The following is a 25,147-nucleotide window of genomic DNA, read 5'->3' on the forward strand; positions in this document are numbered from 1 at the left end:
CCAATGTGGCATTGACATATGTTTTCTTGTATATATTTATTCTACCATCTGTCCTCCTCCGCAACGGAAATAAAATTTCTGTGAAGACATGACTCAAATATTCCCTATATGAATGAATGAAAGCAAAAGTATTAAGGGAAATGATGGTAACGACATAAAACCAACAAATTATAAATATATAAACGATATAAACATGTACATACCTATAGAATGTCTAAAAATCCATTAATATTTATCTTATAAAACTGGATAGATTTAAATAAAGTTAACAGTCCCAAGATTAACATACAAATGTAAGACAAGTTCAAAGATAATACAGAAAAACTTCTGAGAAGGGACAGTAAAGTTTAGAAATAAAGAATAGTGAAGAGGGGTGTGTCAGTTATCCATTGCTGCATAACAAACCACCTGGAAACTTAGTACCTCCTTTACCGCGTTGCAAGAGCTCAAAGAAAAGCATTCTTCGAGCCTCCCGCGGCCTGGCTGCTCTAGGGTAGGCGCGAGGACCCGCCCAACCGACTTCAGCGGCTCTGGTCCCGCCCCGTGCCCCGTCCTCCCGCCTGGCCCCGCCCCCAAGATCCCTAACGGAGCCCGCCTGCAGGGGCCCAACGGCTCCTGCGAGAGAACACTAGGACTTCTCGGCCTCGAGGCTGGCGGATGCAATGGTCGCCGCTCCTGCCGCCTCAAGCGCTCCTAGGTCGGGCCCCGGAGCCTTCCACCTTCCAAGGAAGTGGAGAGGGCGCCCCCAGAGCGGCTATCTTTTCCGAAACTGCGCCATTGTTTCCCTCGCAATCTGCCTCTGGCACTGATGAGCAGGTCCGCGTGCGGCCCCGCCTCTTGGGGGGCGGGGTCTTGGTAAGGGCGGGGAGACGGAGCACGGGAGGGCGGGGTCCCGGAGAGGGTGGGGAGACCGGGCTCTGGGAGGCGGTATCTAGGCGAGGGAGGGGGCGTGCAGCTCCAAGGGGCGGGGTCTGAGCGAGTGCGGGGCCCTGGACCTCTGGAGGCGGGGTCTCAAGCGACTGGGAGTCGAGATGGCGTTGGCCTTCCGTCCTCGTGTCCTTTCGTTCTCTGAACCTGGGCATTTCGTCGGTTTTTCGGGTGAGAGGGGCCGGTGAAATTTAATCAAGCAGGTCCTTTTCTGCCCTCCTTGTACAAGAGAATTTTACCTGTGACTTTTGCTTTTTTGAGCGGCTTTGAGGTGAGGTTTTAAGATAAACTTTTTTTCGGTTATTTATGTTTGATAAATTCGTTGGGGAAAATACTTTCGGGATTCTAGGGTGAGTGTAAATAAGCAAGTGTAATAAAGAAAATAAAACGAAAGAGAAGAAGTGAAAACGTAAATAACAGGTCTTACATTAAAGTAAGATTGTTCAGCTCTTAAGTCAACTCCAACTTTCCTCCAGAGGCTGTGATCCCCGCAGAGTTTAAAAATATAGGGATCTCTTATACTGATATTATTAAAAGGGATTTTGGTGCCATATATTTGTAGTTAAAGCGTGATAGGAATCCAAAGTATAAGTGAAATACGTGAGATTGTATTTCTTAAAAGCATAAGGACTCTCCAGAAAAAGGGAGGAAGCAGCTTTCCTAATATTAGTCGCAGAAAATCGAATTTACTAACCTTAAACGAGATGTGGTTTGACCAAGTGGGGTTTTTTCAGGGAAGTTAAAAACTCATGGGTGAGAAATTGGAGGAAAAATAACTCTGGAGGAAATTAAGCAACATAGGCTCCTTGTTTCTGAAAATATTTCTCACACCTTACCTTTTTCATAAGAATTTTTCTTAAAAGTTTCAGAAATAACACGGGTGGTTTATATTGTGGACAGGCATTTAAGTTAATTCCTGTGTTAATGTTTGTATTGTATCTCTAGTGGATGTGTGCACCTTCTCAATCTAGCTATAACTGAACATTTTCCAGGGCACTCAGCAAAACTCATTGGGTGCCAGATATGAACCAGACCTAGGTCCATGCGTGGGCACAGGAACAATAAAAAATGCACTGGTGCTGTCCCCACAGAGTAGGCTATTTAGAGCAGAAACATTGAAAACTGACTTGGGGGCCTGTAACAGAAGAACTTTAAGAACTGAAAGGTAAGTAGGACAGAGCTAGGCAGAGGCTGTGGAAGGAGGGTTTTTTTTTTTTATGTTTAATGATTTATTTATTTTTTTTAATAACATCTTTATTGGAGTATAATTGGTTTACAATGGTCTGTTAGTTTCTGCTTTATAACAAAGTGAATCAGTTATACATATACATATGTTCCCATATCTCTTCCCTCTTGCGTCTCCCTCCCTCCCACCCTCCCTATCCCACCCCTCTAGGTGGTCACAAAGCACCGAGCTGATCTCCCTGTGCTATGCGGCTGCTTCCCACTAGCTATCTATTTTACATTTGGTAGTGTATATATGTCCATGCCACTCTCTCACCCTGTCACATCTTACCCCTCCCCCTCCCCATAGAAAGTGCAGAATCCCAGAAGCAGGACAGAGCCTGGTGTGTTGCCTGAATGGAGGAAAGAGAGACCTGACCTGGGAAGTAGAGAATGATGAGAGAGGGAGGCAGTGTTTACCTGAAATCTGGGTTCACCTCTTGGTGGGTGTCGAGCCAAAAGACACAACCAAGCCAAAGAGCAAGAGAGGGAAGGATATATTACTTGCAGCAAGTAAGGAGTACACTGCGATCTTTCTCAATGCAGTGTCTCCTTGAACAGCAAAATTGGGGAAGTTTTAAGCTAAGGGTACATGCATACTCATGAAGGGGCTCGAGCAGAAGAGAATTCAGCATAGAATTGGGTCAAAGGTTGCCAGAATCCAAGCTTTAGTTGATTGAAGTCACGGGGGTCAGAAAAGGTTAACATCGACTTTCCTTCGGTTCCTACCTGTCTGAGGTCTCAGCATGTAGTTACCTAGGTGATTGTTATGTATATCCCTTGAGGAGGAACTAGGACTCCGTTTTATAGCTGAACTATTATTTCTTGACTACCTTGCCTTTGTTCTTGCATTCCCTCACTTCCCTTAAGATCATTAATTACTGAGACCTGTTCTAGGGCAAGCTTATGTCAAGAACGCCATTCCTGGTTCTCTGTCTCTCTGGGACACCCCCTTGCCCCCACCCTATCTGCTTACAGCAGGACTAGTTGGGACTTTAAGGAAATTGGAATTTATTGAAGAGTTTGAAGCAGGGATGTGATGTGATTCCGTTTGTGATTTAGCTAGAACATTCTAGCTCCTGGATGGGAGTAGACTTCAGGAAACACTAGAGAAGGCATGGTGGCAAGAGAATAAGTCTAGGGATAGAAAAGAAGCAAAAGGATTTGAAAGAAGTGTAGGAAGTGGCATTAGAGAATTGGGTCGCTCCTTCATTTACTCAGTCATTTATTTACCAAAGGATGAAGAACACTTAACTACGTGCTTGTGCTAGAATCGTGGATGGAGTCCAAGCAACAAACACGTACATGAATAAAATATACAGTACTGTTCTCATAATTACAAGGGAGATTGAGAAAAACTGACAGCTGTTGAAATTGCACTACATAGAAAACCAGTGGAGGAATTAAAGACATTTGATGGCCAAGCTATGAAAAATAAGTTCCCCATGAAGATTCCTCCCAGGAAATGTATCAGTGTTATATCTCCAGCATGTGTGTTTATAAACAAAAGACCAGAAGGTCTGTGGTCCATCCTGCAGCCACCGCAGGGCCTCTCCTGAGCACTCAGCCAGCCAGTGCGGCCACCCCTACCCAGAGCACCAAAGGAGGTCCCATCCAGACGGACTGGTCCTGTGAGATTCTCTCCATTGGGGAACCTCCACCCAACGTAATTTGGCCCTCAGGCCTGAGGAGAGCCAGGATCCCTTCTTTCTTTTCCTCTGGGCTCCAGCCTTCCGTCCCCCTCTCCCTGGGGGCTGGACTCTCCCTAATGATACCTAATGATGCAAATTGGGTCCCTCATGGAGGGAAAGGAGAAAATTTTCGGATGGAGAAGGTCAGGTGGCTCAGAGGCTGTCGCAGAAGGCTTTCCGAGAGAGGGTGTTGGCAAAAAGCCTTGCAGGCTGGGATCAGGGACACCTGGGGATGGAGGGAAGGGGCGTGGAGGTTGGGGAGGAAGGTGCTGCCGGCTGGAGGTCATTTCGTGCTTGGAAAGGCTGGGGGGAGTGGAAGTTCTACATCGCCAGCAGATAGCTTAGGGGTGGATCTGAGATTTAGAAGGACCAATGGCAGTGCTTTGGGCCAGGGTATTTGGAGGGTCCTTATGTTCAAATAACCCTGAGGTTTGAGGATGGTAAGCACAGTGAAAACGTAAAACTGGCCAAACAGCATAGACTTGCCAAAGTGCCTGACCAGTGAGCTGGGTTCCTTGATCACTATTATGAAGTTCGAGAGAGGTTCCCCAGGGAGGGATAATCTTTTTTTCTTTAATTAATCAATTAATTTATTTATTTTTGGCTGCGTTGGGTCTTCGTTGCTGCGCGCAGGGGCTACTCTTCGTTGCGGTGTGCGGGCCTCTCACTATGGTGGCTTCTCTTGTTGCGGAGCACAGGCCTAGGCGCGCAGGCTTCAGTAGTTGTGGCGCACGGGCTTAGTTGCTCCGTGGCATGTAGGATCTTCCCAGACCAGGGTTCGAACCCGTGTCCCCTGCATTGGCAGGCGGATTCTTAACCACTGCGCAACCAGGGAAGTCCTGGGATAATCTTTTCCAACAAAATTTTAGCCACAGAAGCAGCAGTGACCTGTCTACAGGGGAAAGCTTTGGTCCAGTGAGAAAACATACAGACCATGACTAAAACGTATTTATAGCCGTGAGATGGGGGCAGCTGCATGAAATCCACTTGCCAAACCTCAAATGACCCATCAGGCAATTCAAAATGTCCAGGGACAGCGTGAACAGGTTTCCCTGCATTGTACTTTGGACAGGAGGGGCACACAAGGTAGGTGGTCTTTGTAGGCTTCTTACTATTTCCCCACCAATAATGGTTCATGAATGCTCTCATTTTGTCAGTGGACCAAAACAACAGGAATGGGAATCTTAGAATTTCTAGTAGGACCAGTTATTTGGCCCAAACCAGAGTTCTTTCTTTTTACTGAACCAACAGTTACTAGGTCAATATATATATATATTTTTTCCTTTTCTGGAGCCAATTGTTGGGCATTTCTAGTCAATTTGTCTAAATTGTTATCTTGGGGAGTGTCCCTTTGGACCATGACTGAGGTTTGGCCTTTGGTTCCTTTGAGAGCAGTGTTTTGGGAAGAAATAGAAATGAGGTGGTTTCCTTTAGCCTCTAGGGAGCCAAACTTGGAATGCCCAGCATCTTAATAATAGCCAAGGTGGCGGGCAAGAGTAGGGCTTCCTCCCAGGAAAATAGCATCCACCTGCTAAAACTTTTGGCCTTAAAGGGATATAAAGTCTCCAAAGAAAAATTGCAGTTTGCTCAAACTCAGGTTTGATATTTAGGGCACCCAATCTCGGAAGAAGGACTACATTTGGATGCAGATAGGCTTCGTGGCATCCTGAACTTCCCGAAACCTAAGACTAAGAGCCAGTTAGGAGGTTTTCTCGGGCCAGCAGGCTACTGTCGAAATTTGGATTCCAAATTTCTCTTATGGCTCAGCCCCTATAATGCTTTATTGAAAACCTGCAAACCTGACCTCATTAACTGGGGAGATCAAGATGACCCAGCTTTTGAAGCCTTAAAGAAAAGCTTGGACATCCTAATCATCAGTTTCCCTTTTTCCTCTTTGTATGTGAGAAGGAAGGGAATGCCCTTGGAGTACTCACCCAAAACAATAGGGACCATCACTGACCATGGGGTATTATAGCCAGCAGCTGGACTCTGGCATGGGCTAGTCCCCTTGCATGAGAGCCATTCCTGCCACTGCCCTTCTGGCTAAAGCCACTGAAGAGATGATCATGGGATCCCCCTTTAACCATCTTTGTACCCCATGCAGTCAAAGCCCTCTTAATTTCTTGTCACACCTCAGCACTTTCCAATCAGCCGCCTCACCTCTTATGAAATGCTTTTGCTAATCGCTCCTCACATAACTCTCACATTGTACTCGCCTCAACCCTGCTACTCTTCTCCCCTCCTTCACTGATGAAATCCCTCACAACCGCCTAACGCTGACAGATCACCTTTTGACTCCGCATAATAATTTACAGGAGACTCCTCCAACCAATGCAGATTTTTCAAGGTTTACCCATGGTTCTTATTTAAAGGGAGAAAATGGTAAATATTGTGCTGGGTAAATATTGCAACTCCTTTTGATATCCTTGAGGCAGCACCTATATCTATGGCTACTTTGGTCCACCAGCCTGAATTATATGCTTTTACTCTGGCTTGTACTTTATCTGAGCGCAAAACCGCAAACATTTATACCGATGGAGTAGCCTTTGGAGTAGCGCATGGCTTTGGGGTGCTATGGAAGCAATGAGGTTTCCTTACCTCTAATGGGGAAAAGGTGAAAAATGGCTCTTATCTTCAATCCAAAATGGATAGATATTTGGATGTATATATATTATGTATGTAATAGATCTAAATAGAGTTTGTGTGTTTGTGTCTGTCTGTGAAAGTTTTGAGTGTTCATTGTACAGAATTTGAACAAGGAGAGTATGAATGATCACCTGTGCCACAAATGTTCCCCTCCACTGTCTCCATGGGAGGAGGGCCTAATGAACTGGGGGCACGGGGTCCATTCCCCCCCTGCCCCCCAAGTGGCAACAGCTGTGCTGTGCTGGCGGACTCCAGAGGCTGCTGCTTGTCACTGTGGCTAGGAGGACACCCACACACCTGTGGACTCCCAGGCATCTCGCTCTAGTCCCACCTGGGGCACGTGGGCTTCCCTCTGCCGGCACCACTTTATTTATTTACATATTTATTTACACAGGGACAAACGTCTGTTGCTCACTTTGAACCTGGCACAGCGCCCACTTCAGGGGACAAGATAGACTTGTGAGTGGCATTGAAATACTTATTAAAAATGTCACATATAACATTACAATTGGTTTTTGTAACTTTTGTATATTTTGTATCCTATAAAAATTTTTTAAACTAAAAAAGCTATTTAAGTGGGATAATTGACCTGTATATGCTTTTGGATTTTTTATGCATACTGCATTCATCTGTGAATAATGACGGATGTGTTTTTCCCTTTCCAGTCCTCAGAGTATTCTTTTCTTTGCTTTTTCAGCTTTACTGCCCTGATGGGGACCTCCAGTACCATCATGACATAAAGTGGTGACAGCTGCCATCCTTGTCTTTCTTCAGACTTCAAAGGGAAATTTTTCAACTTTTCACCAGTAAGTTATGGTTCCTTTTTTTGTTTTCATTTGGAAAACATTTTAAGCTTATAGAATAAAAAATTGTAAGAACAGGACAGTGAAATCCCATTTGCTCTTTGTCTAGATTCAGCATTTGTTAACATTTTGCCACATTTTTTTTCTCTCTCTCTATACATGTAATAATTATCAATACTATTTTTTTTGGACCATTTGAGAGTAAGTTGCAGAAATAACCCTTCACCTCTAAAGATCTCAGCATGTGTCTCTTAAAAACATTCTCTTTTGTAACCTCAGTTCAGTTACCACATTCTGGAAGGTGTAGGTTTTTATTTATTTTTTAATTTTTTAATTTAATTTTATTATTATTTTTTAGAGGACCCCTGCCCATTTCTTTATTTATTTGTTTGTTTTCCCCCAAATTTTAAAAACGGCTTTTAAAAATTGAGGCAAAATTTACCAAAAATGAAATACACAGATCTTAAGTGAACAATTTCAAGAGGTTTGCCAAATATGTACATCTGAATAACCAACATCCCAATCAAGGATATGAGTTTCCCATCACCCCAGAAAGTTCTGGGTACCCCTTCCCAGACAGTCTCCAACTCTAAGAGCTGCTACTTTGTGATTCCTATCACCAGACATTATTTTTTCATGTCCTTGAACTGTATATAATTGGAATTACATAAACTGATGGAATTATATAACTGAAATAGAATTATATATTAATTATAACATAATTACATTTATATTATTAATAATATATCATATGAAATACTGTTATATTATTAATAATATAATATTGTATAATACAAAATGATAAACTATAATTAATTAATAATATACCTGATAATAGGACTAAAGATGCTAAGTAATAGCATGATTGATAATATAATTTAAATCATATAAATTATAAATTCTATAAACTATAATATAAATAATTGATTTATTTTTTATTTTTAAATTTTTATTTATTTATTAATTTAAAAAAAATAATTTATTATTTATTTATTTATTTTTGGCTGTGTTGGGTCTTCGTTGCTGCGCGCGGGCTTTCTCTAGTTGCGGCGAGCGGGGGCCACTCTTCATCGCGGTGCTCAGGCTTCTCATTGCGGTGGCTTCTCTTGTTGTGGAGCAGGGGGCTCTAGGTGCGTGGGCTTCAGTAGCTGCGGCACGCAGGCTCAGTAGTTGTGGCGCACGGGCTTAGTTGCTCCGTGGCATGTGGGATCTTCCCGGGCCAGAGATTGATCCGTGTCCCCTGCATTGGCAGGCGGATTCTTAACCACTGCGCCACCAGGGAAGCCCTATTAATTTTTTTTATTGAAGTATAATTGCTTTACAATGTTGTGTTAGTTTCTGCTGTACAATAAAGGGAATCAGCTATATGTATATCTATATCCCCTCCCTCTTGGACCTCCCTCCCACCCCCACCCCCCTCATCCCACCCGTCTAGGTAGTCACAGAGCACTGAGCTGAGCCCCCTGTGCTATACAGCAGGTTCCCACTAGCTATCTATTTTACACATGGTAGTGTATTTATGTCAAACCTAATCTCCCAGTTTGTCCCACCCTCCCCTTCCCCCGCTGTGTCCACATGTCCATTCTGTATGTCTGTGTCTCTATTCCTGCCCTGCATATAGGTTCATCTGTACCCTTCTTTTTAGATTCCATATATATGCATTAATATACGATATTTGTTTTTCTCTTTCTGGCTTACTTCACTCTGTATGACAGATTCTAGGTCCATCCACATCTCTACAAATGACCCAATTTTGTTCCTTTTTATGGCTAATATTCTATTGTATATATGTACCACATCTTCTTTATCCATTCATCTGTTGTTGGACATTTAGGTTGTTTCCATGTCCTGGCTATTGTAAATAGTGCTGCAATGAACATTGGGGTACATGTGTCCTTCTGAATTATGGTTATCTCAGGGTAGATGCCCAGTAGTGGGATTGCTGGATCATATGGTAGTTATATTTTTAGTCTTTTAAGGAACCTCCATACTGTTCTCCATAGTAGCTGTATCAATTTACATTCCCACCAACAGTGCAAGAGGGTTCCCTTTTCTCCACACCCTCTCCAGCATTTATTGTTTGCAGATTTTTTGATGATGGCATTCTGATTATTGAGTCAGTGATACCTCACTGTAGTTTGATTTGCATTTCTCTAATAATTAGTGATGTTGAGCATCTTTTCATGTGCCTCTTGGCCATCTGTATGTTTTCTTTGGTGAAATGTCTATTTAGGTCTTCCACCCATTTTTTAATTGGGTTGTTTGTCTTTTTGATATTGAGCTCAAGGTGTAGGTTTTTAGAAAACTTTTCCGATGAGCCTGTTACCTCCTTTTTAATTTTTTTTTTAGTATTTATTTATTTGGCTGTGCCGGATCTTAGATGTGGCACGTGGGATCTTCGTTGCTGCGTGCAAGATCTTTGTTGCAGCATGTAGGATCTTTTTTTTTTTTAGTTGCGGCACACGGGCTCTTAGTTGGCGGCATGCGAGATCTAGTTCCCTGACCAGGGATGGAACCCAGGCCCCTGCATTGGGAGCGCAGAGTCTTAACCACTGGACCGCCAGGGAAGTTCCCCTTTTCTTATTTGTTAACTTTTTTTTTTTGGCGAGCTGCTTGGCCTGTGGGATCTTAGTTTCCCGACTAGGATAGAACCCTGCAGTGGAAGCGAGGGATCTTAACCACTGGACTGCCAGGGAGGTCCTGACTTTTCTTTTTTTGTCATTGAATAGATAGTGATTGTATCAAATATGTTTACTGGGGGCTTCCCTGGCGGTGCAGTGGTTAAGAATCTGCCTGCCAACACGGGTTCGAGCCCTGGGCCGGGAAGACCCCACATGCCACAGAGCAACTAAACCCATGCGCCACAACTACTGAAGCCCGCGCTCCTAGAGCCTGTGCTCCGCAATAAGAGAAGCCACAGCAATGAGAAGTCTGCGCACCGCAACGAAGAGTAGCCCCTCCTTGCCACAACTAGAGAAACCCCGTGCGCAGCAACAAAGACCCAACGCAGCCAAAAATTTAATTAATTAATTAATTAATTAATTTTTAAAAAAATATGTTTTCTGAATCTATTGAGATGATCATATGGTTTTTCTCCTTCAGTCTATTAATGTTGTAAATTCCATGAATTGGTTTTTTAAAAAATGTTAAACCTGACTTGGATCCCTGTGTGGTTGTGGTAGATTATCTTTTTATTTTTATTTATTTATTTATTTATTTATTTATTGACACCGCGTGGCTTGTGGGATCTTAGTTCCCCCACCAGGGATTGAACCCATGCCCCCTGCAGTGGAAGCGCAGAGTCCTAACCACTGAACCACCAGGGAATTCCCTTTATTTTTATTTTCATTTATACATTTTAAACTTTTTTTACATGTTACATTTATTTACACATTTTATCTATACATTTTTAATTTGTATTATTTATTATTTATAAATATATTTTACATTTATTTATAAATTTTTTATTTATACATTTTACTAATGTACATTCAGTGTGCTGATACCTTCTCTCTGCTGTTTGCATTTATGCTCATGAATGAGATGGGCTCCTTATTATTATCTGGTGTATCCCTGACTTATAGAACTTTTCACTGTCAGCGTGGGTTTGGGGAATCCATGGGTAGGACTCTTTTATGACCTGGTGGGAGCCGAGTTTTTCCGAAGGTAACGTTCATATGCTCATGCCAGTTCCCTGCTGGAGATGTTTTGGACCACAGAGGTATTGTGAATTTGGCCTGATACCCACGGGAAGTAGACTTGTGTTTGCAAATTCTCAGGAGAGAGTTTTGCCCCCAAAACCCAGCACCGAGGCCAGAAGGACCCTGGTCTGCCCCCTGGCCATTCTTCAGCAAGTATTCATGCCGGGGAGGGCTGGGTAGGTGTGTGGAAGGCTGCTTGGAGCCAGATGTGGGAGGGTCTTCCCTGTTGTGGTTGGAGGAGGTATTCTAGAAGTTCTTAAGTCCTTAAGGGAAGGGGCATAATCAGATCTGTGGGCTTTTTTCCTCCCCAAGAGAATTCTGTCGACTTCATGGAGCATTGTTAACTCTTAGACATAGAGATAAAAGGGGGCAGAGGAACCAGTCTGGAAAACATTGGAATCTTCCAGGTGGGACATGCTACAGGCCACAACTTGGGCACATTACATGCAACTTACAATAATGTTGCCTTACAGTGCACAATAATGTTTGCTTCACACTATTTCTAACGATAAAATAATGTAAAAGGATGCATTTCATGAAGCTAAACAGTTGTTTGATTAAAAAGGCTCTTCCAGAAAGACAGATACCATATGATATCACTTATATGTGGAATCTAAAATATGACACAAATGAACCTATCTACGAAACAGAAACAGACTCACAGACACAGAGAACAGGCTTGTGGTTGCCAAGGGGGAGGGGGATGGGGGAGGGATGGATTGGGAGTTTGGGGTTAGCAGATGCAAACTAGTATATATAGAATGGATGAACAACAAGGTCCTGCTGTATAGCACAGGGAACTATATTCAATATCCTGTGATAAACCATAATGGAAAAGAATATAAAAAAGAATATGTACATGTATAACTGAATCACTTTGCTGTACAGCAGAAATGAACACAACAATGTAAATCAACTATACTTCAATAAAATAAATTTTTTTAAAAAAAGGCTCTTCTTTTGGTTGCCAAGGCTCCAAGTGGAAGGCACTTGGTGTGTGCATGTAGGTGAGAGAGCAAAAGTCCCATTGATCCATGAGATTAGCCGTGTGCAGGGGTGATGCTTCAGCTACATACGTCATTTTTTAAAAAAATATTTATTTATTTTAGCTGCGCTGGGTCTTAGTTGCGGCACGTGGGATCTTTAGTTGCGGCATGCAGACTTAGTTGCAGCATGTGGACTTCTTAGTTACAGCCTGCGAACTCTTAGTTTCGGCATGTGGACTCTTAGTTGCGGCATGCACGCAGGATCTAGTTCCTGGACTAGGGATCGAACCCCGGCCCCCTGCATTGGGAGCGTGGAGTCTTACCCACTGGACCACCAGGGAAGTCCCCATACATCATTTTTGTTTGTACTTGACAGTTTAATTGTTCTCAGTTACACAGGTAATGTGTGGATATGTTTTTTAACATTAAAATAATTGAGGAAACTGTAGAGTAAAAATGTCAATGTTTCCCTTCGTGTTTCCCCTGCCAAGTGCACATGAAACGGTGTCATGTTCTTCTCCAGAGGGCCCCAGTGTTACCAATGTATGTATGTCTTTGCAGTTTTTTTTTTTAATTGTAGTAAACTATATGTAACATAAAATTTACCTTTTAACCTTTTTTGAGGGTACTTCTCAGTAGCACTAAGTACATAATACATTGCTGTGCGGTCATCACCGCCATCCATCTCCAGAACTTTTTCATTTTCCCAAACTGAAACTGTCCCCATTAAACAATAACTCCCCAGAACCGTAACTCCCAGTCCCTGGCACCCTCTGTTTTACTTTCTTTCTCTATAAAGTTGACTGTTAATCTACATACCTCAGATAAGTGGAATCATACAACATTTGTCCTTTTGTGTCCAGCTTATTTCACTTAACATAATGTATTCAAAATTCTTCCACGTTGTAGCACGTGTCAGAATTTCATTCCTTTATAAGGGTGAATAATATTCCATTGTAAGTATACACATTTTGTTTATCCATTCATCTGTTGATGGACATTTGGGCTGTTTCTATCTTTCATCTATTGTGAATAATGCTGCTATGAATATTAGTGTGCAAATATCTGTTCGGCTTTGTTTTCAATTCTTTTGGGTGTGTATACCCAGAAATAGAATTGCTGGATCTCTGTTAAGGTAACTCTGGTTAAGGTTTTTGAGGAACCGCCACACTTTTCTACAGTGGCTGCATCATTTCACATTCCCACAAGGGTTCCAGTTTCTCCACATCCTCTCCAACACTTGTTATTTCATTTCTCCTTTCTCTCTTTCCCTCTTTCCCCCTTCCTCCTTCCCTCCCTCCCTCCCTCCGTCCCTTATGCCATCCTAACGGTATGAAGTGGTATCTCATGATGGTTCTGATTTGCATTTTCCTAATGATTACTGATGTTGAGCATCTTTTTGTGTGCTTATTGGCCATTTATATATTTTCTTTGGAGAAATGTTTATTCAAAGCCTTCGCCTCGGGGCTTCCCTGGTGACGCAGTGGTTAAGAATCTGCCTGCCAATGTAGGGGACACAGGTTCGAGCCCTGGTCCGGGAAGATCCCACATGCCGCTGAGCAACTAAGCCCGTGCACCACAACTACTGAGCCTGTGCTCTAGAGCCTGTGAGCCACAACTACTGAGCCTGCGTGCCACAACTACCAAAGCTCGTGCGCCTAGAGCCCGTGCACCACAAGGAAGAGTAGCCCCAGCTTGCCGCCACTAAAGAAAGCCCGCCTGCAGCAACGAAGACCCAACGCAGCCAAAAATAAATAAATAAATTTATATTAAAAAAAAAAGCTTTCACCTCGCAGTCATTTTCAATACACATACATATTTTATAAATTATGTAAATGTATTTATACTTTGTCTTCAGATCTGTGTCAGTTTTTTGGTTTTGTTTTAAACACTGTAATCATATCCCATATACAAATATCTGATAATTCTTTAGCCCCTTGCTATACTGTAACGGGATGTTTTGGTTGGTTCTAGTTTTTACCCATTATAAACAGTTTGTAGTAAACAAGCTTGAACACACACACACATCTATTTTATCTGTCTATATCGCCACAGGTGCCAGGGTTCCTCTTGTTTACAGTCCTACAAGTTGCTGGTTTGAAGGCATAGGGATATTTAAAATTTTTATACACATAAATTCCAAATATCCCCAGCACAGCCCCAGCTGCCACGGGCCCCTGGTCATCTTTTGTCATCTGTGGCTATACAGTTTGTCTACCGGGTGCTGAGGGCAGATGGCTGCCCGAACCTGGAGCCCAGATAAGACATCCCTGGAAGCCCTCTCTCAGCCTGCTGGCCCACCACATCTTGAAGTTATTCCCCCCAATCCCCCTCATTCCCACGAGCCTAAGAATAGGCCTTGATATCCTTCTTGCAAAAAAAGCCTCTGCTCTATCAAGCCTCTTTCTGAGGGAGTGTGCCTTGTGGGAGTGGCCCTGCTCCACGAGGAAATTTCCTTTCCTTCCTGAAACCTCCAGCTGGCAGCCCCCTCGTCTTTTGCCAAGGAGTGGGGAGAGGGTGGTCAGAGGGATAGATGCCCGCACCCTCTGAGCTCCTGAGTTCCCTAGTGCCTGAGCTTTCATGGCGTATACCCCTTTTAGTTTGATGGGAAAATATTTGCTATTTGTTAAATATATATGTGTAGAGTATATATGATATATACATCATTATTAATTTTCAGGTTATACAAAATATATATTTTTTTGTCTCTGCCACACCTCACCTTGAACAAACCTGCCCCTCCTTAATCTTTCCCTCTCAAGCAATAGCCATTATTTACCCAGTTTATTAGGATTGTAAGGAGAGACTTGCTAATGACCCAACACTCCCGCCCCAGGGTCAGGCTTTTCTTTGATCAGAAAGAGTAAACAAGGCTGGGAAGTGAGATCAGGGAGGACAGCTGTTTTCCAGGCTCAAGGGTGGGCAGAGTTCAGTGGCCCAGGGGCATGGTGGGAGGTGGGTGGGTGGAGAGAAGCCTGATTGAAGTTTGGTGAAGTTTTGTCCAGGTTGTTGGGGGGGCGGGGACAGACAGTTTAGCTACTCATTCATGAGACAGATATGGGGAATTTGGACAGTCTCTGCCTGGTCTTGTCATAGGTAAACAAAGGGGTCATCCTTGGGTCTTACCTAAGTTGTGTGGGGAAAGGTGTTTCATTGCAGGGCACAAAGGGTTGGGGGGATTTCTTACCCACTACTGTTTTCTTTTTCTTCTTCTTCTTTTTTTTTTTTTAAGTATATTTATTTAATTTATTTTTTTGGCTGTGCTGTGTGACATGTGGGATCTTAGGTCCCTGACCAGGGATTGAACCCATGCCCCCTGCATTGGGAACGTAGAGTCTTAACCACTGGACCATCAGGGAAGTCCCATTGCTGTTTTCTAGGACCACAGGGCTCAGGTATAAAGTTCAACACTGTCAGAAATTCCCTGGTGGTCCAGTGGTTAGGACTCAGCACTTTCACTGCCATGGGCCTGGGTTCAATCCCGGGTCAGGGAACTAAGATCCCGCAAGCCATTTGGTGTGGCACTCTCCGCCCGCAAAAAAAAAAAAAAAAGTTCAACATTGTCAGTATAAAGGATCCAGTGATCCTCCTTGGTTTCTCTACCTTCTGTTATTGGCTTTGGGTTTCCCCCATGCCCCCTTCCATCCCAGTCTAATTCCCTAGCAAATCCTTTGATGTTTCCTCTGATATGTACACCATACTAATCACCTAGAATCGTCTCTGCTGCTCCTGGCCTCTTCCAAGGTGTCCTGCCACTGCCCCTCACCAGCCGCCTGCTTCTATCCTTGCCCTCCCCAGTTCTGTCCTGTGAACAGCAGCCAAAATGATCTTAAAAAAATATAAATGGGAACAGAACACTCTTCGTGCAAAACTCCCGATAAGCTAGTCATGAGGTGTAAATCCATATGTTCCTTTGCCCTCGTCTTGACTCAGTTTCTGGTCCCTCTGCCCCCCTTCCCCCCACTTTCCTCCCCAGACACCCCAGTCAGCAAGCTCTACCCACTCCCACGTGGGCCTTCTTTTTATTTTTTTGTTTCTATTTCATTTATTTCTGCTCTGATCTTTATGATTTTTTTCCTTCTACTTACTTTGGGTTTTGTTTGTTCTTCTTTCTCTAGTTCCTTTAGGTGTAAGGTTAGATTGTTTATTTGAGATTTTTCTTGTTTCTTGAGGTAGGCTTGTATTGCTATAAACTTCCCTCTTAGAACTGCTTTGCTGCGTCCCATAGGTTTTGGATCGTCGTGTTTTCGTTGTAATTTGTCTCTAGGTATTTTCTGATTTCCTCTTTGATTTCTTCAGTGATGTCTTGGTTATTTAGTAACACATTGTTTAGCCTCCATGTGTTTGTGTTTTTTACGTTTTTTTCCCTGTAATTCATTTCTAATCTCATAGCGATGTGGTCAGAAAAAAATGCTTGATATGATTTCAATTTTCTTAAATTTACTGAGGCTTGATTTGTGACCCAAAATGTGATCTATCCTGGAGAATGTTCCGTGTGCACTTGAGAAGAAAGTGTAATCTGCTGTTTTTGGATGGAATGTCCTATAAATATCAATTAAATCTATCTGGTCTATTGTGTCATTTAAAGCTTGTGTTTCCTTATTTATTTTCATTTTGGATGATCTGTCCATTGGTGTAAGTGAGGTGTTAAAGTCCCCCACTATTATTGTGTTACTGTCAATTTCCTCTGTTACAGCTGTCAGCAGTTGCCTTATGTATTGAGGTGCTCCTATGTTGGGTGCATAGATATTTATAATTGTTATATCTTCTTGGATTGATCCCTTGATCATTATGTAGTGTCCTTCCTTGTCTCATAACATTCTTTATTTTAAAGTCTATTTTATCTGATGTGAGTATTGCTACTCCAGCTTTCTTTTGATTTCCATTTGCATGGATTATCTTTTTCCATCCCCTCACTTTCAGTCTGTATGTGTCCCTTGTAGACAGTATATATATGGGTCTTGTTTTTGTATCCATTCAGCGAGCCTGTGTCTTTTGGTTGGACCGTTTAATCCATTCACATTTAAGGTAATTATCCATATGTATGTTCCTATTACCATTTTCTTAATTGTTACGGGTTTGTTTTTGTAGGTCCTTTTCTTCTCTTGTGTTTCCCACTTAGAGAAGTTCCTTTAGCATTTGTTGTAGAGCTGGTTTGGTGGTGCTGAATTCTCTTTTAGCTTTTGCTTGTCTGTAAAGCTTTTGATTTCTCCGTCAAATCTGAATGAGATCCTTGCCGGGTAGATAGAGTAATCTTGGTTGTAGGTTCTTCCCTTTCATCACTTTAAATATATCATGCCACTCCCTTCTTGCTTGTAGAATTTCTGCTGAGAAATCAGCTGTTAACCTTATGGGAGTTCCCTTGTATGTTATTTGTCATTTTTCCCTTGTTGCTTTCAATAATTTGTCTTTAATTTTTGTCAATTTTATTACTATGTGTCTTGGCGTATTTCTCCTTGGGTTTATCCTGCCTGGGACTCTCTGCACTTCCTGGACTTGGGTGGCTATTTCCTTTCCCATGTTAGGGAAGTTTTCGACTATACTCTCTTCAAATATTTTCTCGGGTCCTTTCTCTCTCTCTTCTCCCTCTGGGACCCCTATAATGCGAATGTTGTTGTGTTTAATGTTGTCGCAGAGGTCTTGTAGGCTGTCTTCATTTCTTTTCATTCTTTTTTCTTTATTCTGTTCCATGGCAGTGAATTCCACCATTCTGTCTTCCAGGTCACTTATCCGTTCTTCTGCCTCAGTTATTCTGCAATTCATTCCTTCTAGTGTATTTTTCATTTCAGTTGTTGTATTGTTCATCTCTGTTTGTTTGTTCTTTAATTCTTCTAGGTCTTTGTTAAACATTTCTTGCATCTTCTCGATCTTTGCCTCCATTCTTTTCCCGAGGTCCTGTATCATCTTCACTATCATTATTCTGGATTATTTTTCTGGGAGGTTGCCTATCTCCACTTCATTTAGTTGTTTTTCTGGGGTTTTATCTTGTTCCTTCATCTGGTACATAGCCCTCTGCCTTTTCATCTTGTCTGTCTTTCTGTGAATGTGGTTTTTGTTCCACAGGCTGCAGGATTGTAGTTCTTCTTGCTTCTGCTGTCTGCCCTCTCCCACATGGGCCTTCTTCCCCCTTGAGCCCCCTCCCGGAGGTAGATCATGCCCTGGCCACTATTTTCCTGAGACCCTCTTCCTCCAGGGCTTCCAAAGGCCAGGACAAGGTGGGAGTGAGTCCTAGGAGCCCCTGAGTCTGCTTGTATCAGGGTCGGTGCCTTTTAGGGTTTGAGATACTTGGGGGATAATATTGCATTATTCCTTGTTTCCTCCCTCCCTCCCACCCTCCCACCCTCCCTTCCTCTCTCTCTTTCTCTCTCTTTCTTCCTCCCTTCCTCCCTTTCTTTCTGTCTTTTTTTGCCAGGCTGCACAGCTTGTGGTATCTTAGTTCCCCGACCAGGGGTTGAACCCGGGCCCTCGGCAGTAAAAGCGCAGAGTCCTAACCACTGGACCACCAGGGAATTCCCCTCCTTGTTTTCGACTTATACGACTTGCAAAACTGTTCTGAAGCTTGAGTACCCTCAACAGTCACAGGAGTTTACTAGCCTTCCCCACGGGCAGCAAGGCCCGATTGTGAGAGAGACAGGACCTCCCTGGCCTTTTAGGAAATCTGCCTGCAGGTGGGTGGGCTTGTGCTTTGCTTCTTGCAGGGTCTTGTGAAGCAGCGTCCAGGCTTGTGCGGGGTGGAATCTAGGCATGGCCCATCTCTCATGGCCCCTCTCTTGTCCTCTAGCTGTGCCTGCTCAAGACCCCACCTGTCGCCAGGAGGGGAACATGGAGGAGGAAGGGGTGGCTCCAGAGCTGCTGACCACCTGGTCACAGGTAACCAGATATCCCCCTATGTCCAACGTGGCATCTCCCTTCCCTGAGTGTGGGTGGCCTGGAGCCTCAAACCCCACCGGGACTTGTCCCCATGCTTCCTCTAATTGTGGCTAAGGGACTTCCCAGAGAATGCTCTCATTGCCTCAGTATTTATGAATTTTTCTCAGTATACTCACTTGTGGGCTGTGACAGAAAACCAAGAAAGGCTGTGAGACCACTTTGTCTCAGGAACTCTTGGGGACATCACTCATTCATTTACTAAGTATTCCTCACAGGCCACTGGAAGCTCAGTGCTGTGTGGCGCCTGACTGAGGGGACCCAGGCTGGATGGGTTCACAGTCTAGTTGGAAAGTTCAACTGTTCACTGAAGAACTAATACACCTATGGGGCTGGATGGGATTGCTGAGGGCGAGCTCGCCTTCCTGTCTGAACTTCCCAAGCGTCAGTCCCGAGGCAATGTCCTCCTCACACCCTGCCCTCCTGGGACACTGTTGGAGATGAGCCTTAGCTGAGCCCGAATGTGTGATGTTTCAGGACCCGGTGACCTTCCAGGAAGTAGCGGTGGACTTCTCCCAGGAGGAGTGGGCCCTGCTGGCCCCCGCTCAGAAAATCCTGTACCGAGACGTGATGCTGGAGAACTACAGGAACCTGGCCTCCGTGGGTGAGTGAGGTCGGCCTCATCTCTTCATTCATTGGTTTTTGCTGCAAACATTTCTCCAGCACCTGCTATGTTTCAGGAACTGTTCTTGCTCTTGGGAAGAGAGTGACACAGAAGGAGATGTGGCCCACCCTTAAGAAGTGACATTGTAGGGAATTCCCTGGCGGTCCAGTGGTTAGGACTCTGCGCTTTCACTGCCAGGGGCCTGGGTTCGATCCCTGGTCGGGGAACTAAGATCCTGGAAGCCTCATGACACGGTCCCCCAGCCCCCAAAAAAAGAAGTGGCATCGTAGAGTGGGGGTGAGCACACTTTTCCTTAAGGGGCCAGAGAGGAAATATTTTCAGCTTAGTGGGCCCTCGGGTCTCTGTTGCAACTCCTTAATGCTGCCGCTGTAGTGCCGAAGCCACCGCAGATGGTACGTAAACAAATGTACCATCTGCGAGGTGTGTTCCAATAAAACTTGACTTTCAGAAGCAGGTGGCTAACCCCTGGGCTGCAGTCACCAGCCCCTAGTCTAGTGTCTCCCTCTTGAGAGTGAAGATTCATCCATTACACTGACTTAGTTTTCTTCATGATTGGAAGCTTCCATGCTCCTGAAGTGTGTCTCTGAGCCTGGGTCTGAGGATCCCTGATCCCTGTAGGGCACGATGGGTAGTTAAGAGTTTGGGGTCCTGGGTACCATCATGTTACTGCTCGTGGGTTCACACATGCCCATTTGCCGAAAGTGTCGGCCCTACTCTGGGGCGGGGGGAGCTCCTGTTTTCGTCCCTGCACTGCCCCCACCTCATGTGTCTTTCCCCACGTGCCAGGGTATCATCTCCGTAAACCCAGCCTGCTCACCCAGGAGGAGCTGAGGACCAAGAAGAGGAGAATTCTCCAAGACACCTGTGCAGGTGAGCCCTGGGAAAAAGGAGCCCTTTTTAGGGAGTTTCTCAAATGTCATCTTTGTCTAAGAAATTATCTCCGGCCACTTGGGGTGAGTTTCCTCTCGAAACTTCTGCTTCCCTTCCTCTCCTTTCCTTCTCTCTTTTCTTTCTTCCCACCTTTTTTTTAAATTGAAGTGTAGTTGATTCACAATATTGTATTAGTTTCAGGTGTACAGCAAAGTGATTTGGTTATACATATATGTATATATCTATATTCTTTTTGTGTTTCAATTCTTTTCCATTATAGGTTATTACAAGATGCCGAATATAGTTCCCTGTGCTGTGCAGTGAATCCTTGTTGTTTCTCCCACGTCTGCTCTTAGAAAAAGCTCTGTTCTGCTTTCTTTTTTTTTTTAATTAATTTTTATTGGGGTATAGTTGATTTACAATGTTGTGTTGGTTTCTGTTGTACAGCAAAGTGAATCAGTTATACATATACATATATCCACTCTTTTTTTTTTTTTAATTAATTTATTTATTTTTGGCTGTGTTGGGTCTTCGTTTCTGTGCGAGGGCTTTCTCCAGTTGCGGCGAGCAGGGGCCACTCCTCATTGCGGTGCGCGGGCCTCTCACTGTCGCGGCCTCTCTTGTTGCGGAGCACAGGCTCCAGACGCGCAGGCTCAGTAGTTGTGGCTCACGGGCCCAGCTGCTGCGCGGCATGTGGGATCCTCCCAGACCAGGGCGCGAACCCGTGTCCCCTGCATTGGCAGGCAGACTCCCAACCACTGCGCCACCAGGGAAGCCCCTCTCCACTCTTTTTTAGATTCTTTTCCCATATAGGTCATTACAGAGTACTGAGTACTGCTTCCTCTTTCCAGAACATTTCCAGGTGTGCTACTTGCCCATTTTCCCACTGTCTTCACACTTCGGTTGCATGATATAGTGCCCTCTCTCAGACTATTAGCAGCCGTCTCATTTGTAACAAAATTGTTTCTTAGCCAGTCACTTGCCATTTCCACCCCTTGTTCACATCCTTGTCAAATTCTACACATTGCTGAAATCCTTGGAGTCTGTCTTTAACTGCTGGTGCATTCTTTCCCGTCACATTGCCTTCTCATGTTTAGGGTCAGTATATGAAAAAAATCTATGTGGGCCTGGCTTTTTTTTTTTTTTTTTTTTAAATCACCTTTATCTCACCATTTATTTCTCCAAGAACTTAAGTGTTTTTTCCTCCGATTCATTTCAGACCAGAATTCTCAGCTTAAAACCAAAGAGACTACTGCCAAGCAGAATAAAGTTTGGGAAAAACCATTTACCAGCAGGAAAGTGGTAAGGCTCACGAGGGCACATTGCTGGTTCTCTGCAGGAGGGAATTGCCATGAGATAGAACAATACAACAACCTGGCGAGACATGGGGCCAGTCAGTGGCCTTCACCCAAGAGAAGTCGTGTCTCAGGAGAGAGTCTTGGGGTGTCGTGAATTTGGGGAACATTCTAAACTGATTTCCATATTGATTCCTGGAGAGGTCCCACAAGTAAGCAGGTCCATAAATAAGACTTAGAATTGACACAGAATTCAGTTTTTGTTCTAAACAACTATCAGAAAAAAAAAATTCTGTACCTAAGAAGCCTTATGAATGTGGCCATGATGGAACCTTGTGGCCGAGTATTCCCTCTACTCAATTTGTGTGCTCTGAAAGTGGTAGCAACGTCTAAGGTAGGAATCTGCTTTCTTTACTGTACACACTTTCTATGGGGGAGAATTCCCACGACTGCAATGAAAGTGAGAAAACCTTTAGTTACCACTTATCCCTTAATCAACAGGCACCAAGTCAACCTGGAGAGAAACACCATGAACAGAGTCTGTGTGGAAAAGCCATCAGAAGGAATCCTGACCTTATTTTGCCCAAGAGGAATTACACAGGAATGAAACGCAGCAAACGTAAAGAACATGGGAAAGCGTTTAGTTATCCTTCATCCCTTGGGATCCACATGCGATCTCACGCTGGTGAGAAACCCTACGAATGTTCTCAGTGTGGGAAAGCTTTCAGTCGCTGCTCGTCTCTTAGGACATACGAGCAAACTCACACTGGAGAGAAACCACGTAAGTGTACCCGGTGTGGGAAATTCTTGAGATCCGGCTCGAGCCTCGCCGTACACAAGAGGATGCACACTTGGGAGAAACCATACGAATGCAGTGACTGTGGGAAGGCCTTCATCAGGAGCAGTGACCTGACTATGCATAAGAGAGTACACACCGGGGAGAAACGCCATCTGTGCAGTGACTGCAGCAAAACCTTTAGCAGGAAGTTCCATCTGACGGTGCACATGAGAACCCATACTGGGGTGAAGCCCCGCCAATTCGGTGACTGCGGAAGAGCCTTCGATAGGAGTTGTAAAGCGACTGCCCACAGGAGGGTACACGCAGGGGGGAAGATGTAGCAGTGCGATGACTGTGGGGAACTTTCCAGTAGTCATTCATCACATAGGAAACATGTGAGAACTCACAGTAAAGACAAGTGTAGGAGTGGAAGCAGGGAAAGCCTCATCCATCTCACATGACAGCAACTCTGTGAATATCTTCAGTATGGGGAAGCCTTCTGCTGGGAGTTAAACTACTGCACGAGGAAATTCAGAGTGGCAGAGAAACCGTATAAACGTGAAGAAAGTGGGATTGCTTTTATCAGGGCCCTATCCTGAGGTTGGAAATCTAGCTCATTAATTTTCAGTCTGTGTTTTGGAATATAAGCATTTAAGGCCATAGGTATCCCTCTAAATACCCCCTTTGGCTATATTACATGAGTTTTGAGCTAAGGTTTTTTGTTTTGTTTTTGTTTTTAATTTATTTATTTATTATTTTTGGCTGCGTTGGGTCCTCATTGCTGTGCGTGGGCTTTCTCTAGTTGCGGCGAGCGGGGGCTACTCCTCGTTGCGGTGCACGGGCTTCTCTTGTTGCCGAGCACAGGCTCTAGAGCACGCGGGCCTCAGCAGATGCGGCGCGTGGGCTCAGTAGTTGTGGCTCACGGGGTCTAGGCGCACGGGCTTAGTTGCTCCGCGGCATGTGGGATCCTCCCGGACCAGGGATTGAACCCGCGTCCCCCGCATTGGCAGGCGGACTCCTAACCACTGCACCACCAGGGAAGCCCCTGAGCTAAGGTTTTTAAAATTTTGGTTTAGTTCTAAATATCATCTGATATCTCTGTTAGATCTATTTTAACTCACAGCGTCACGTTACTTTTTAAGCCTGTCAAGATGCTACTTCATTTGAATTTCACCCAAACTCTCTCCTTCCCCCAAATCCTATAATATCCATGTGTCTTCCTTGGTTTGGTGGGACACCCCGAGGTTCCTCACGTATGTGGTCTACCTGGTTGCAACAAGCTGGTAAACCTGACTTTGTCAGACTATAGGTTTTGTCCCTGGTGGTCTTAGGCTGATTGTGTTGGGACACTAACCTGTAGTCATAAATACTACAGGTCTCTCATCTTCTAAAATGTTTCTAAAATATCCTTCTAAAATGTCTTCTAAAATATTTTCCTATCCATTATTGATTTTTATATGTGGTGTCAGGAGGGGCCCAATTTAATTTTTCCCCTACAGAACTGATTTTCCTAGAACTCTTAATCAGAAAGCCAGGTCCCATAAGTTGTTTGTGTGTGTGTTTTTGTGTTTCTGGGCCTTCCATGCAGTTCTGGTCAGGTTATTAGTCCTGCATCAATATAGCACCATCTTTAATAATGTTATGCCTAATTTTTTTTAATATCTGAGAGGCAGGTTCCTGCAACTTGTTCTTCAAGAGTGGCATGTCTCTTCTGTGCCTTTTATGTCTCCATATAAGCTTGGAGAATTTCACAAAAAATCACATTGGTATCATGTCTGGAATTGCATTGAATCAGTACTGGTGGAATCAACATCTTTATGTTATTAAATCTTTCAGGCCATGAACTCAGTATCTGCATTTATTGAGGCATTCTTTAATATCTTTTAGTAAAGTTTTATGTATTTTCCTATGAAGGTCTGGCACATTTAGTGTCAGATGTCTTCCTAGGCACTTCATATTTTATCACATTTTATCATTTTAAATGCTAATATATTAAAAATGTAATTTTTCTTTGTAAACATATATTCTTAATGTTTTTGAGTGCTAGAGATAAATGTTTATTAAAAATTCTACTAAATTTTGTTGAACATTTCCGAATAGACTTGTAAACATAGTACTTTCCTTTTCAACGGGCAGTACTTTGAAAAGCCAAAATACAGTAAGAGAACACAATGTGAATCAACGTTAGTTCAAAATCTTTACATCTTTAACCACGTAATTTATGTTCAAAGTCAGTAGATGAACTCCAGGAAATGGAAGTGTGTGCTGATTGATGAATCACAGTATTTTATAGTTAAATATCTTTGTTCTTTTTATATACGCTATTTCCATGAACAAAAAAGAAATCTTTAAATAGTTTTCATGTAGGCAATCGTTGCTTTCAATATCTCTCTTAAAAACGATGTTTAATTTTATAATTCTGTCTCATAACTTACTTTCCACATAAAATGCACCATTTGAAATGTATAGGTTGGTGAGCTTTGACCAGTGTATACACCCCTATAATCACTACCCCAGTCAGGATATAAAATATTTCCATCACCCCAGAAAGCATAACATACTGATTTTGCCCAACATTAACAAAGCTGTAAACTGTGGAAATGGAAATGCTTTTGTCTTCCAGAATAGAAGCAGCAATTTGACAGGAAGAAAGAAGGTGGGGGGGTGAGGGGAT

General features: G+C 43.6%; 1 protein-coding gene and 1 non-coding gene across 4 annotated transcripts; one reads left to right on the forward strand and one right to left on the reverse strand.

The window, feature by feature from the left end:
• The first annotated feature begins 670 nt into the window (after positions 1-670).
• LOC133091356 (zinc finger protein 558-like) lies at positions 671-23,545 on the forward strand. 3 transcript variants are annotated; one of them, XM_061190574.1, is made up of 8 exons: positions 671-816; positions 6,883-6,947; positions 7,186-7,294; positions 18,760-18,848; positions 19,383-19,509; positions 20,317-20,400; positions 21,620-21,702; positions 22,197-23,545. In XM_061190574.1, exons 4-8 carry the CDS (start codon positions 18,801-18,803, stop codon positions 22,812-22,814), a joined length of 960 nt encoding a protein of 319 aa, XP_061046557.1. In that variant the 5' UTR covers positions 671-816; positions 6,883-6,947; positions 7,186-7,294; positions 18,760-18,800; the 3' UTR covers positions 22,815-23,545. The 3 variants fall into 3 exon arrangements, with proteins under 3 accessions (XP_061046557.1, XP_061046554.1, XP_061046556.1); XM_061190571.1 differs by lacking the exon at positions 671-816 and adding an exon at positions 1,019-1,198; XM_061190573.1 differs by lacking the exons at positions 671-816; positions 6,883-6,947 and adding an exon at positions 1,019-1,198.
• Positions 18,415-18,487, reverse strand: TRNAK-UUU (transfer RNA lysine (anticodon UUU)). Its single transcript has one exon. It is a non-coding gene; the product is annotated as a tRNA-Lys (tRNA).
• Positions 23,546-25,147: the final 1,602 nt, after the last annotated feature.

This window comes from Eubalaena glacialis, chromosome 4 (assembly GCF_028564815.1).
Source record: "Eubalaena glacialis isolate mEubGla1 chromosome 4, mEubGla1.1.hap2.+ XY, whole genome shotgun sequence".
Classification (NCBI taxonomy): domain Eukaryota; kingdom Metazoa; phylum Chordata; class Mammalia; order Artiodactyla; family Balaenidae; genus Eubalaena; species Eubalaena glacialis.

Excerpts from the sequence above, each read along its gene's own strand:
- LOC133091356 (XM_061190574.1), top strand. The coding sequence starts at position 18,801 with ATGGAGGAGGAAGGGGTGGCTCCAGAGCTGCTGACCACCTGGTCACAG. Across the intron at positions 20,401-21,619 it reads TCTCCAAGACACCTGTGCAG|ACCAGAATTCTCAGCTTAAA; the intron begins GTGAGCCCTGGG and ends GATTCATTTCAG. Across the intron at positions 21,703-22,196 it reads CATTTACCAGCAGGAAAGTG|GCACCAAGTCAACCTGGAGA; the intron begins GTAAGGCTCACG and ends CTTAATCAACAG.